The sequence below is a fragment of the Microcaecilia unicolor genome, chromosome 10, assembly GCF_901765095.1.
Source record: "Microcaecilia unicolor chromosome 10, aMicUni1.1, whole genome shotgun sequence".
Classification (NCBI taxonomy): domain Eukaryota; kingdom Metazoa; phylum Chordata; class Amphibia; order Gymnophiona; family Siphonopidae; genus Microcaecilia; species Microcaecilia unicolor.
The window spans coordinates 117,665,165-117,680,162 of record NC_044040.1 but is presented as its reverse complement, the minus strand read 5'-3'; the positions used below and the strand labels follow the sequence as shown (position 1 = coordinate 117,680,162).

General features: G+C 46.8%; 1 protein-coding gene across 2 annotated transcripts in view; it reads right to left on the bottom strand.

The window, feature by feature from the left end:
* The window catches only part of SRPRB (SRP receptor subunit beta), a 269,053-nt gene that overhangs the window by 104,431 nt on the left and 149,624 nt on the right, over positions 1-14,998 (bottom strand). For both annotated transcript variants that reach the window (XM_030216497.1, XM_030216498.1), the window contains one exon: positions 2,307-2,389. In XM_030216497.1, the coding sequence (XP_030072357.1) occupies positions 2,307-2,389 (83 nt within the window). The remainder of the gene's footprint in view (positions 1-2,306; positions 2,390-14,998) is intronic.

Genomic DNA, 14,998 nt, shown 5'->3' with positions numbered 1-14,998 from the left:
AGGTAGATGCTGAAGGCGCCCGGTGGGAGAGTTTGTCGAGGGTGGTTTCCCGCTGGTGGAGCTGTTCTACCACCTGCTCGACTTCCTCGCCAAAATATTATCCCCCCGGCAAGGAACATCCGCAAGCTGCTGCTGGGTTCAACTATCCAGGTCAGAGGCACGCAGCCATGAGAGTTTGCGCATCACTATACCTTGAGCAGCGGATCTGGATGCAACATCAAAAGTGTCGTAAGCACCCCTGGACAGGAATTTATGACATGTCTTCAGCTGCCTGACCACCTCCTGAAAAGGCCTGGCGTGCTCCGGAGGGAGCTTGTCCATCAAGTCCGCCAGTTGCTTAACATTATTCCGCATATGGATGTTTGTGTAGAGCTGGTATGATTGGATCTTGGACATGAGCATAGAGGACTGATAGGCCTTCCTCCCAAAAGAGTTCAGAGTCCTAGACTCTCGCCCCCGGGGGTGCCGAGGCAAAATCCCTAGTACTCCTGGCTCTCTTGAGAGCGGAATCCACAACCATAGAGTCGTGAAGTAACTGGGACCTCATCAGGTTCTCCATAAATCCGATATTGAGACTCAGCTTTTTTGGGAATGGTGGGATTACTGAGTGGTTTCGTCCAGTTCCTAAGCAATGTCTCCTTAAGGACATTATGCAAAGGGGAAGTGGACGACTCCTTAAATGGTGAAGGATAGTCAAGGTCCTTGAGCATTTCAGTCTTTGGCTCATCCTCAGTTACCACCGGGAAGGGAATGCCCACAGACATTTCCTGGACAAATGACGAGAAGGTGAGACTCTCCGGTGGAGAAAGCTTCCTCTCAGGTGAAGGAGTAGGATCAGAAGGAAGACCACAAGACTCCTTGGAAGAGAAATACCTGGGATCTTCCTCTTCATCCCACGAGGCATCCTCCTCGGTATTGGACAAGAGTTCTCTAACTGCAGTCCGAAACCGGGCCCGTCTCGACGGCGAGGAACGCCGTCCTCTATGGCGATGCCGAGAAGTCGAGGCCGATGCCGCAAGTGGTACCGGCGTCAGGGACCACATCACAGGCACAGAGCCAGCTGCCACTTCCATTGACGGTACCAAGGGCGCAAGCACCCCCGGTACCGAGACAGACTGATGCAGCAACCCTTCCAGGAGGCCTGGAAGAAGGGCTCAGATGCGCTCGTCTAGAGACGCTGTCGAGGAAGGCTGTGCGGCCAGTGCAGAAGTCGGCGTCAGAATCTGTGGAGGTCTGGGAGGCGGTACCGGACTGTCCAAAGATCGACGCACCGACACCTCTTGTATGGAGGGTGAGTGCTCCTCCCAGAGTCGACGCTTCTTAGGTGCCGAATCCTTTGACGTCCTGAAGCTCCCGATACCATGTCTTGAAGGAGACCGATAACGGTGCTTCTTTGCCTTTGCTCGAAGCACGTCACCGGCACTCCTCGGTACCGACAAGGAGGACGTGGAATCCACATGCCTCCTCGGGGTCGGGACCGACTGGGCCTGCACAGCAGGAGCCCTCGAGACAGGTAGAAACCCACTCGACGGCTCACTACTCCCAGCAAGTGGTGAAGTCCGGACAGCCATTACCTGCGCTCCCGATGTCGACGCCGAGAAATCAGTTGGAGCTCCGAAAAGACGGTCCCGAAGAGCTCTTCTCGATGCCTGTGTCCGCTTTTTCAAGCTCAGACACAACTTACAAGCGTCTGGGCGATGGTCGGGCCCAAGGCACTGGATGCACCACACGTGCGGGTCAGTGCCCGAGATCGACCGCTGGCACCGAGCACACTTCTTGAAGCCGCTGGGAGGCTTCGATGACATGAACGGAAAAATAGCGGCGGTGAAATCAAAAGGCTCGATTGTGCCAACAGAGGGCCACAAAAATGAGAACCGCATATGCGCAGCCGACGAAATCAAAAGAAAACTTTAAAAGGGGAAAAAACTAAGACTATAAGATTATATAATTTTTTTTTTTAACTGGAAAAAGAAAAGACAAGGAGGCAACGTAAAACAAAAAGAAAGTGCAAACAACAGAGCGAAAACGCTAAAGTCTTTCTCTGGGCCTGAGGGAGAGAGACCGACACGCAGCCACTCTCCTCTGCGGAAAAAGAAAAACTGAGGTGGGAACGGACACGCGTGGGCGGGAACATGGCCGCGCAAGCGCAGTGCGTCTGTCCTGTGCTCCGGAAGCTGACTCAAAGTTTGTGGATTTTTGCTGGAAAAAATCTCCGTTCCTGGGCCACCTTGGATGCCGACCGATCAGTGCCTGCTTGTCCTCGGAGAATATTTATAACATGGTGTCTCAGGGTTCAAATTCCTTACCTAGCTGCTGTTTTAAACCGTTCCAAGAACTGAAGCCGCAAACTCTCATGTCCTGGGAGGTCAACTAAGGTCAAGCTGGTGCCCTGAAAATGTAGAAAACACTATCAATAATCAATAAAATGATCTTACATGAATATCACTTCTAAGTGCTTCTGGGTCAATTCTCATTCTATAGATTTAACATTACTGAAATAATTTTTTGTGTTCAAGATCTAAGATCCAGAAAAGGTAGCCTTTACATTTCAGAGGAAACCCACACAATATAAAGTAGGGCTTAACACCAAGAATGCAGACAAGTATGAACAGAGTTCACAGAGGTTTCCAGTCAAGGAGAAAAAACAACCACTTGTCAGATGTTTTCCACTCACAATAGCTCTTCTCAGCTGCAATCCCACACAAATTGATATGCAACTGAAGATACCCATCCATCCATATATATCCACAAAAGCTCATCATGGTTTACCAAAAAGAACAGCACTCTGCATATATGGACAGATCTCATAAAAACAAAGTGTCTCCATCCAACCACGTCCAATTTTGACTAATCTTTGTATGGATGTTCTAGAAAGTCTGAAAGTAAATGGTGCAGAATTTCTGGAACAAAGTCTTGTAGTTGTGAAGTTGTAGGCCATAGACAAAAAGCAAAACTGCAAATATACGAACCAATGCAACAGAAACACTAAGTTTATCCTCTCAAAATATTTGAGCAACACTATAAATGGCTTGTAATTTAAATATCTGGGCAATTTTTAGGTGCTGAAAAATTTGTATGACAATTTAAGACTAAGGGGCCCTTTTACTAAGGCACGCCGAAAAATGTACTGCGCTGGTGTAGGTGTATGTATTGGATACGCGCAGGTCCATTTTTCAGCGCGCCTGCAAAAAAGGCCTTTTTTTGTGGCCGAAAATGTACGTGCGTCAAAATTAAAATGAGCGCGTGCCCATTTTGGGCCTGAGACCTTACCACCACCCACTTAGTGGTAATGTCTCACGCGATAACCAGGCGGTAATCATCAGCACGCATAAACTGCTGATTACCGCCCGGTTAGCGCCACGCGGTAGAAAATAGAAGATAGAAAATATTTTCTGCTGCACGTTTTGGACATGCGTCAAAAATAGAATTACTGCGTGGGGCATGCGGTAGCCAGGCGGTAGTTCTAATATGACACACGTTGGCAGGACTTCAGGGAGATAATATATATCCGACTTCAAGGTTGTCATTGTAATGTTAAGAGAAAACATTTCTTGTGTGCTTATTTATTGAAATATGCTTGGTTGAAATAGGCAAAAAAAAATTTTTGCATGAAAAGTTGCCCTACTTTTAGGTGAAAAAAATCTGAGGTGTCAAGACCAGATTTTTTTTTTCTTTTTAGCGCCACTGAAAAGAGGAATATATTTACTGCCAGAATCTAATTTCTTCACTCTGGGATCAAAGTGCTTTATATCACAAAACAAGCATTGAAATCCATGATGTCTGGTATTTGCACACAACATTTTGCAATATGCAACATAATCACTGCTAAACAGAAAAAATATGGGATGCCAAATTTTTCATTCCTGTTGCAAGCGTGTGGGATGCTCAGCTGAACAATACCAGCCCTTGGAAACTAGTTATAGTGCCTTGAAGATGTGAATGAAGCAAGCAATGCTGGTTACTAAAGAGTTCTGATATGACATACTCTAAATATGACACCTATATTGTCTTCTTTACATCTTAACTGAATAAGAGGGTCTTTTACTAAAGCTTAGCTCGAGTTACCTGCAGCAGGACCCACAGGAATAAAATGGGCCCTGCTGCAGATAACTCGAGCTAAGCTTTAGTAAAAGACCCCCTAACAGGCTCATTTAGGGTTGCCATTTTTTGTCCTCATAAAAAGAGGACACTTGCCCCGCCCCTTTCACACACTCGCCCCGCACGCATATTCCCCTCCCCCGGTCACCCCTCCTCCCCCCATCACCTTCCTTCCCCCGTCATCTCCCCTCCTCTTACTCTACTATCCCTGGGGGTCTAGAGGTACCTCTTCGGAGCAGGAAAGAGCCCCCTCTTTCCTGCCCGGAGCACTGCTGCCAGCTCAGCTACCCTGCATCCTTGTGAGTAGCGCTCTAGAAATGTTAAGTAGTAGTAGTAGTAGTGAGTCCAGCTCTCAGCGTTTCAAAATGGCCACCGAGAGTTGAAGTCTCGTGAGGCTGCTTTAACTCTCGGCGGCCATTTTGAAATGCTGAGAGCCAGACTCACAGGATGCAGGGCAGCTGAGCTGGCAGCAGTGCTCCGGGCAGGAAAGAGGGGGCTCTTTCCTGCCCCGAAGACAAAGAGGTACCTCTAGACCACCAGGGATAGTAACATAGTAGATGACGGCAGAAAAAGACCTGCATGGTCCATCTAGTCTGCCCAAGATAAACTCATATCTTGAATTTGTACCTGTTTTTTTCAGGGCACAGACCGTATAAGTCTGCCCAGCAGTATTTCCCGCCTCCCAACCACCAGTCCCGTCTCCCATCACCGGCTCTGGTACAGACCGTATAAGTCTGCCCTCCCCTATCCTAGCCTCCCAACCACCAACCCCTCTTCCCCCCACCTGCTCCGCCACCCAATTTCAGCTAAGCTTCTGAGGATCCATTCCTGCTGCACAGGATTCCTTTATGCATATCCCACGCATGTTTGAATTCCGTTACCGTTTTCATCTCCACCACCTCCCGCGGGAGGGCATTCCAAGCATCCACCACCCTCTCCGTGAAAAAATACTTCCTGGAGGAAGTGACGTCAGCTGAGGAGATGGCTGCTTGATCAGCGAGCTCCGAGAACTTTAGAGCGAAATTGAGACGTCCCCAGTACCAAATCGTGAAAAAATAACCCCCACCGCGAGAAAAGTACATCTGAAATATGGCAGCAAAGAAGAAGCTGGCGAAATTCAAGTTTAGATCGGAATCGGCGAGCGCAGGCAAAGGCGCGGGTCTCCGGTCACGAGGAGCCAAGATGGCGGCCGAGGAGAGTGAATCGGACCCGGACCCCAAAGAGCAGAACGACAGTGAGGCAGAGATCAGCAAAAGAGATTTCGCCAGATGGTTTCAAGAGCTGAAGAACGAGATGGTGACAACTCGACGCAGCATTCAAACAGCAGTAGCAGAGCTCCGCGAGGAAGTCAAGGAGATCGGAAACAGAATGGCGGAAAATGAAGAAAAAACAGAGGCAGTAGCGCTGGAAGTGAAGGAGATCCGGGGTTCCCTCAAATCTGAGCAGCAAGCAAGGGCAGATATGGAATCATTGATAGAAGTCCTAGAAAATCGTACCAGAAGGTGCAACCTGAGATTTCGAGGCATACCTGAGGAGGAACAATATAAAGACTCAGAGAAGGTGGTGCAGGAAATCTGTGCCTTTTTGCTGAACCAGAACTCAAGTGAAGAAAGACTGGAGATGGAACCTGTAGAAATAGAAAGAGCGCACAGAAGTCTAGGATCACCAAAGAATAGACTGCCCCGAGACATTGTGGCATGCTTTCTCAGGTTCTCGGTCAAAGAAAAAGTATGGAGAAAAGCGAGGGAACTTGGAGACATCACGTGGAAAACAGTTAAGCTCCGGGTGTACCAGGACTTGGCCTGGAAAACTCTACAGCGCAGAAGAGAATTTAGGGAGATCACCAACTATTTACAAAAAGCTGGACTACGCTACCGCTGGCTGTTTCCGTTTGGATTACAAGTAACGGTGGGAAATATCACTCGCCGCCTCCAGTCACCACAGGGAGCGTGGAAAACACTGAAAGAGATGGGATGCACAGATGTTCCGAGAGGGGAAGAACCCGCACAACATTCTCAGCGCAGATCCGAAAGGAACAGACGGGCTGGAAGTTGGTTGAGGGAAAGAAAAATCGTCTTTCCACACAGGCTGAGAGGGAAGCAATGGAGAAGGCAGATGGCACATGAATCTGAAATAGACTGAATGTGGACATTGAGTGAGTTTTCCGCTATAGAGAGCGGATGAATGCAATTTAAGATGTTGTGGGGTTAAATATAGATATTGAGATGGGGGGAATTGTTTATAGAGGTTGCACACAAAAAGGGGAAGGGGATGTATGGCTGGATGTTTGATCGGATAGCCATGCTCTAAGGAGGGGGTGCTTCCTAGAGGGGAATACTGGCACACACTGGAGGTTGCCAGCGGATAGGGGGGATTGGGAGAGGGAGGGGGGGGGAGGAACAGGGGGGGATAAGAGTGAGAAGGAGGGTGGGAGGTTACATATTGGGTCCTGGAATGTTAACGGATTAAATAACCCGGGTAAAAGAAGTATAATCTTTAGAGAATTGCGTAGATTGAAGTGTGATATCATAATGCTACAGGAAACACATATTAGGAAGAGCGATGAACCACTAATTATGAATAAAGGATTGGGGGAGGGATTTGCACTGGCTGATTCTAGGGGAAATAAGACAGGAGGGCTTGTGATTTATGTGAAAGAACATCTGCAGTTTGTAAAAGAGTCTGTATACAATGACAAGGAGGGTCGCTGCCTTGCCGTGAAGGGGAAGGTAAATAATCGCGATATTACCCTAATAAACCTGTATGCACCAAACAAGGGACAGGGGAGGTATTTTGAAGCTATCAGGGCAGGATTGCTTTCCTTTGTGGGGGGAGTAGTGATGATGGGAGGGGATTTTAACCACCCAGCAGGAATCCTTGATCATTCGGACGGGCGGGAAGGGGGAGGAAGATATAATGGTCATCAATTTCATAGGTTGATGCGGGAGTTAGATCTTGTAGACATATGGCGCCTGAAGCATCCAGGACAGCGACAATACACACATTACGCACATGTACAGGGGACTGTACAATCTGGGGTAGCCGGAGGGTTTGGGGGGACACAATGGACGCAGAGATCGAGAGCATCCATGCCTCTGACCATGCAGCCATATGGGTAACCCTAGAAGGGTGGGGCAAGCAAGCAACAGGAAGAACCTGGAGATTAAATGAATCCCTGTTAGACGGAGAGACAGATTGTCAGGAAATCAAAAGAACCATAAAGGAATATTTGGAAATAAATGATAATGGGGAGGTGTTGGATGGGATAGTCTGGGATGCCCTTAAAGCGGTAGTAAGAGGGGTATTAATTAAGAAAGGGGCATATAAGAAGCAGTTGAGGGTGGAGCAGGAGCTAGAAGTCCGGAAGCAGTTAGCGAGACTGGAAGCACTACATCAACAGAGAGGGGGACTCCAATATGTAGAAGAGTTGAAAAAATGGAGAGCGGAACTACAGCTGATCCAGATGAAAACCATGGAATTCCATAGACAATTAATGCAGCAGAGGTTTTTTGAGTTCAGTAATAAAGCGGGGAAATTACTAGCTAAAGGGTTGCGGGACAGAAGGGTTCAGAGCACAATCACTAAAGTTAAAGGGCAAGCAGATAAGATATTTCATACTGATGAGATTAGGAATCAGTTCACGAAGTTTTATACAGCCATATACAAAAAAGAATCCACGGCCACTGTAGAGGGCATCAGGGACTATATAAAGGGACTAGGTCTACAGAGGGTGACGTCTCAACAGAGAGGGGAACTTGAGGCCGAAATCACGCTGAAAGAAGTGTTGGGGGTTATCAGAGGCTTAAAGGGAGGGAAATCCCCGGGGTTGGACGGGTTCACCGCCAAATATTACAAAATTTTTCAACAAGAATTGGGACCTCTCCTAGTAAGGGTGGGTAATGCTTGTTTTCTTGGGAAGGGATTTCCGACAAGTATGCAAGAAGCAGGGATATCGGTCTTGCTGAAACCTGGGAGGGACCCCACATTATGTGGGTCATACAGACCGATCTCCCTATTGAACACAGATATTAAGATCCTAGCTAAAGTAATGGCTGATAGACTGAAGGGAATCCTACCATCACTTATACATGAAGATCAATCTGGCTTCATTAAGCACAGGCAGGTAGCAGATAACATTAGAAGAACCTTAAATTTGATGTGGGGTGCACAGAGAAGGGGAGATTCCATGACGTTACTTACAGTAGACGCAGAAAAAGCGTTTGATAGGGTGGAGTGGCTGTATTTGTGGGAAGTGATGCTAGAAATGGGGATGGGAAACTATTTTGTAGACTGGGTGAAAAGGCTGTATGAACACCCGATGGCAAGGATTAAAGTTATTGGGGGATGGTCGAGCCCATTTAATATACAACGGGGGACCAGACAGGGGTGTCCCTTGTCTCCATTGTTGTTTGCCATCTCCATTGAGCCTCTGGCTCAGCGAATAAGGTTACTGAAGGAAATAAAAGGGGTTCGAATAGGGGGGATGGATCACAAAATAGCATTATTTGCAGATGATATCCTGTTTTTTATCGGATCCCCCATAGACACACTACCGGTGCTTATAAAAGAATTGAACTCATTTGGGAAGCTCTCAGGATTTCGGGTAAACTTTGATAAATCTGAACTTATGGGGGTCACGGTAATGAATCAGGAAATAGAACAGTTAGGGGGAAATTCGGCTTTCGCTGGACGGGCGAAAGTTTTCGCTACTTGGGCATACACATATCACGAGATCTTACTAACTTATACCAACTGAATTATACGCCACTCATTTCGGCCATCCGGAGAGACTTAATAAAATGGAAGGAGGGCTGGCTCTCGTGGTGGGGCCGCATAGCGGCGGTCAAGATGAATATACTTCCCAGGCTGTTATTTTTATTCCAAACACTACCCATCGCGGTACCTAAAGGAGAATTGCAGAGAATACAGGCCGAATTAGGGGGATTCATATGGGGAAGGCACCCGGCTAGACTGTCAAGGAAAATAATGTGGAGAGCGGTAGAACTAGGAGGGAGGGGAATCCCTAACATTACTTGGTATTATTGGGCAGCACAATTGAGACAAATTGGAGTATGGAGCAGAGTAGATCTCTCACCGGTGACACGGTTGGAACAGATCTTTGTACAAGCAGGAAGACTGGATGCACTACTTTGGGGTTCTTTCCCAAAATCATCCTATAAAATATTGACTTTAAACCCTTTCATTTCACATCTGTTTACACTTTGGGGTAGACTCAAACAGAGACTAAGGGGGGTACAAAGTAGATCTTCTTATGCTTGGCTTACCCAAGAGCCGGGCTTTCCGGGGGGACAAGAGAATAAGATCATGACCTCATGGTTTGACAGAGGTTTAATTAGATTCCGGGAGTTCACGTCAGAGGGTACCCTTAAAACCTTTGAAGAGATTAGAAGGGAATATGATCTCCCTGAGACTGATCACTATGCTTATCTCCAGGTCAAAAATTATATGGTGACAGCCAAATGGCATAAGGGGAACTGGTTGGAGAATGAACAATTTGAAAACTTGTGGGGGATCATAAGTGGGGGAGGGAAAGGGATTTCTAAATTGTATGAACATATTAGAGGTACTGACTTCGAAAAGCTACCATATATGAAAGCTTGGGAACAAGATCTCAAACAGGAATTTAGCTGGAAAGAATGGAAGAAGATGTGTGTGGAGATTAAAAAAGCATCCATATGTGTGCTGGTCAAGGAGAATGCATATAAAATTATGAGTCGCTGGTATTATACACCAGATAGGATAAAAATGATGTACTCCACCGCCTCAGATATATGCTGGAGGTGTGAAAAGGAGAAAGGGACATATTTCCATATATGGTGGGAATGCTTGATAATTCAGGATTTCTGGGAGATGGTTACGGGACTCATCACACAAGCGATAGGAGTACAGTTTCCCTGTGAGCCTAAATGTTGTCTGTTGGGTTACGGGAATACGGGAGGGAAGGTATGGCAAACTAGAATAAAGCGTATGAGCTTGGCAGCAGCTAAAACATAGTAACATAGTAGATGACGGCAGAAAAAGACCTGCATGGTCCATCTAGTCTGCCCAAGATAAACTCATATCTTGAATTTGTACCCGTCTTTTTCAGGGCACAGACCGTATAAGTCTGCCCAGCAGTATTTCCTGCCTCCCAACCACCAGTCCCGTCTCCCATCACCTGCTCTGGTACAGACCGTATAAGTCTGCCCTCCCCTATCCTCGCCTCCCAACCACCACCCCCTCTTCCCCCCAACTGCTCCGCCACCCAATTTCAGCTAAGCTTCTGAGGATCCATTCCTTCTGCACAGGATTCCTCTATGCATATCCCACGCATGTTTGAACTCCGTTACCGTTTTCATCTCCACCACCTCCCGCGGGAGGGCATTCCAAGCGTCCACCACCCTCTCCGTGAAAAAATACTTCCTGACATCTTTCCTGAGTCTGCCCCCCTTCAATCTCATTTCATGTCCTCTCGTTCTACCGCCTTCCCATCTCCGGAAAAGGTTCGTTTGTGGATTAATACCTTTCAAATATTTGAACGTCTGTATCATATCACCCCTGTTCCTCCTTTCCTCCAGGGTGTACATGTTCAGGTCAGCAAGCCTCTCTTCATACATCTTGGAACGTAAATCCCATACCATCCTCGTAGCTTTTCTTTGCACCGCTTCCATTTTTTTAACATCCTTCGCAAGATATGGCCTCCAAAACTGAACACAATACTCCAGGTGGGGCCTCACCAACGTCTTATACAGGGGCATTAAAACCTCCTTTCTTCTGCTGGTCACTCCTCTCTCTATACAGCCTAGCAATCTTCTAGCTACTGCCACCGCCTTGTCGCACTGTTTCGTCGCCTTCAGGTCCTCAGATACTATCACCCCAAGATCCCTCTCCCCGTCCGTGCCTATCAGACTCTCCCCGCCTAACACATACGTCTCCCTTGGATTTCTACTCCCCAAGTGCATCAATAGCGTTGAAATGAAAGCAAAGAACAGGCCCTACGAAACAAGATTGGATAGATAAATTATATCTCCTGATGGGAATGGAGAAATTGACAGATAAACGTAAGGGAAAATATAAGTCTGGGGCAGAAGAGTGGTCACAACTGGAAAGGATATTGAAAAAGGAAGAAGGAGAACGGGAAATAAGTACTTAGGATGGAAATGGAGAAAGAGACCGGGGTGGGTAAGGTGGAGGGGGGGCATTAGGGGGGGAGGGAAGAATAAAAGGGGAGGGGGAAAATGACTGTTAACAAAGCTTGAATATTACTGTTTTCTTTTCCTTTATTTTTGTATTCTGAAGGAGAATTGTTCTATATGACTTTGTAATTTTTAAAGCATTAATAAAAATTTTACAAATAAAAAAAAAAAAAGAAAAAATACTTCCTGACATCTTTTTTGAGTCTGACCCCCTTCAATCTCATTTCATGTCCTCTCGTTCTACCGCCTTCCCATCTCCGGAAAAGATTTTTTTGCGGATTAATACCTTTCAAGTATTTGAACGTCTGTATCATATCACCCCTGTTCCTCCTTTCCTCCAGGGTATACATGTTCAGGTCAGCAAGTCTTTGGTCATATGTCTTGGAACGCAAATCCCATACCATTCTCGTAGCTTTTCTTTGCACCGCTTCTATTTTTTTTAACATCCTTCGCAAGGTACGGCCTCCAAAACTGAACACAATACTCCAGGTGGGGCCTCACCAACGACTTGTACAGGGGCATCAACACTTCCTTTCTTCTGCTGATCACACCTCTCTCTATACAGCCTAGCAACCTTCTCGCTACGGCCACCGCCTTGTCACACTGTTTCGTCGCCTTCAGATCCTCGGATACTATCACCCCAAGATCCCTCTCCCCCTCAGTACCTATCAGACTCTCCCCGCCTAACACATGTCTCTCGTGGGTTTCTACTCCCTAAATGCATCACTTTGCATTTCTTCGCATTGAATTTTAATTGCCAAACCTCAGACCATTCTTCTAGCTTCCTCAGATCCCTTTTCATGCTTTCCACTCCCTCCCGGGCGTCCACTCTGTTGCAAATCTTAGTATCATCCGCAAATAGGCAAACTTTACCTTCTAACCCTTCGGCAATGTCACTCACAAATATATTGAACAGAATCGGCCCCAGCACCGATCCCTGAGGCACTCCGCTACTCACCTTTCCCTCCTCTGATCGAACTCCATTTACCACCACCCTCTGTCGTCTGTCCGTCAACCAGTTCCTAATCCAGATAGTAGAGTAAGGGGAGGGGAGGGGAGTCCCGCCCCCGCCAGCCCGTTTGTCCAGAAATCCGGACAAACGGGCAGGCTGGCCAAATCCGTCTGGACATGTCCTCAAAAAGAGGACATGTCTGGGTAAATCCGGACGTATGGTAACCCTAGGCTCATTTTCGAAAGAGATGGACGTCCAAAAAGTGACATAAATCAGCACTTGGACGTCCATCTCTCAGAGACGTCCAAATCGGTATAATCAAAACCCAATTTTGGACGTCTCTATCGGAAGTCTGTCGCAAGGATGTCCAAATCTGAAGGGGGCATATCGGAGTTCTTGGGGCCTGGACTGGCCGCTGTCGGAGACAGAGTGCTGGGCTTGATGGACCTTTGGTCTTTTCCCAGCGTGACAGTGCTTATGTGCTTATGGTGGAGGCGGGACTTGGGCATTCCTAAGACTTGGACGTCTTTGAGCCATAATGGAAAAAAGCAAAGACGTCCATGACTAAAACTTGGACGTTTTCACCCGGACCTGTTTTTATTATGAATAAGGCACAAAAAGGTGCCTGAAATGACCAAATGACCACTGGAAGGAATCGGGGATGACCTCCCGTTACTCCCTCAGTAGTCACTAACCCCCCTCCCACCCTCAAAAAACATAATTAAAAATACTACTTGCCAGCCTCAGATGTCATACTCAGGTCCATGACAGCGCATGCAGGTCCCTGGAGTAGTTTCGTAGTAGGTGCAGTGCACTTCAGACAGGTGGACCCAGCCCCATACCCCCCTACCTGTTACATTTGTGGAGGAAACAGCAAGCCCTCCAAAACCCACCAGAAACCCTCTGTACCCACACATAAGTGCCCCCTTTCACCCATAAGGGCTATGGTAGTGGTGTACAGTTGGGGGTAGTGGGTTTTGGGGGGATCAGCACACAAGGGAGCTGTGTACCTGGGAGCATTTTATGAAGTCCACTGCAGTGCCCCCTAGGGTGCCCGATTACTGTCCTGGCGTGTCAGGGGGACCAGTGTACTACAAATGCTGGCTCCTCCCACGTCCAAATGGCTTGCATTTGGAAGTTTTAGACTTGGACGTCTTTGGTTTCGAAAATCGCCGAAAATCAAAGACATCCAAATCCACGGATGTCCATGGTATTTTCGAAACCAAAGATGGACGTCCATCTTTTTTTGAAAATGACCTTCTCCCCGCCTCCAAATTTGGACATTTTACAAAGACATCCAAATTCCAACTTAGACGTTTCTTTCGAAAATGCCTCTCTAAATGTTTAACAATGCTGTTGAGTGTATGCCACAGTGCCAATCAGTACTGATCCACTGTTTTGATGTCATAGCCTTCTCCCAACTGTACGGCACATTCATTACTGCTGCACAGTACAACAATTAAGAACTTCATAAATCTGTGAAACCATAAAAAAGGATTTGGGTCTCACTGCAGGATAAAATTTCTTTGGTACCAGCCATCAATCACCAAAACAATTGCCTGCCTTCAACATCCTACAGAAAACCAAATACTCAAAGTAACATAGTAACTGACAGCAGATAAAGACCTGTACAGTCCATCCAGTCTGCCCAACAAGATAAACTCATTTTACTTGATATGCGATACTTTATATGTATACCCAAGTGCCCAGCAGTCTTCTTGTACTAAAAGTTCTGAAGCTAACATTGAAGCCCCTTAAAATTTACACTCAAGCCCATCCCTATCTATTCAGTCACGATCAGGGCGTAGATTGTAGAGGTCTGCCCAGCACCGGTTTGGCTTCCCAATTACCAGCGTCGCCACCCAATCTCTGAAAGATTCCATGGATCCATTCCTTCTAAACAGGATTTCTTTGTGTTAATCCCAAGCATGTTTGAATTCCATTACCGTTTTCACCTCCACCACCTCCCGCGGGAGGGCATTCCACATACCCATCACCCTCTCCATGAAAAAAATACTTCCTGACAAGTCCCGTAACCCATTGGTTTCTAGAAAGTTAACTATCCTTTCTTTCAGCAGTGACTCCATTATTTTTCCTACCACCGACGTGAGACTTACTGGTCTGTAGTTTCCCACTTCTTCCCTGTCTCCACTTTTGTGAAAAGGAACCACATCCGCTCGTCTCCAACCCGCCGGAACATCTCCCGTCTCTAAAGATCTATTAAATAAATCTTAATGAGAATGTAAGTGGAATCAAATACTTGTCTTACGAGAGGAAACTGAAAAAGCAAGACCAGCTCAGGAAGAAAGGTTCAGTAGAGGAAATCATCAGTTCAAGCCACTTGATGAAAATAAAATTTTGAGTTAAGAAGGGTTTCAAATGATGCATTTGTGGCCAATACTTTCCAACAACAGTTGGGGCATCTATTCCAAAAAATACAGTTAACCGATCTTAAGCCTTGTTCAAATAGTGTGGAACTCTTTTCCCCTTATTTTTAACTTAAAACTTTCTGCCAGTGGGAGAGGAAGTGACGTCACGAACGCCGATGGCTGCCTAGGTTTAGAGCTCCGTTGCGTCCCTGCTTTAAAATTGGGATAAAGTGCGTTTAAACATTTCCTCGACCCTTACCTGCTGCTTCAGCTTAGGGCTGACTGTATGGAGACCAATTTTGATTGGCCAGGAAAGATATCTCAGGCTCAGAAGGAGAGCGAATGGCAGTCAGCGCGGCAAGCCGGTAAGGCTGCGAACAGCC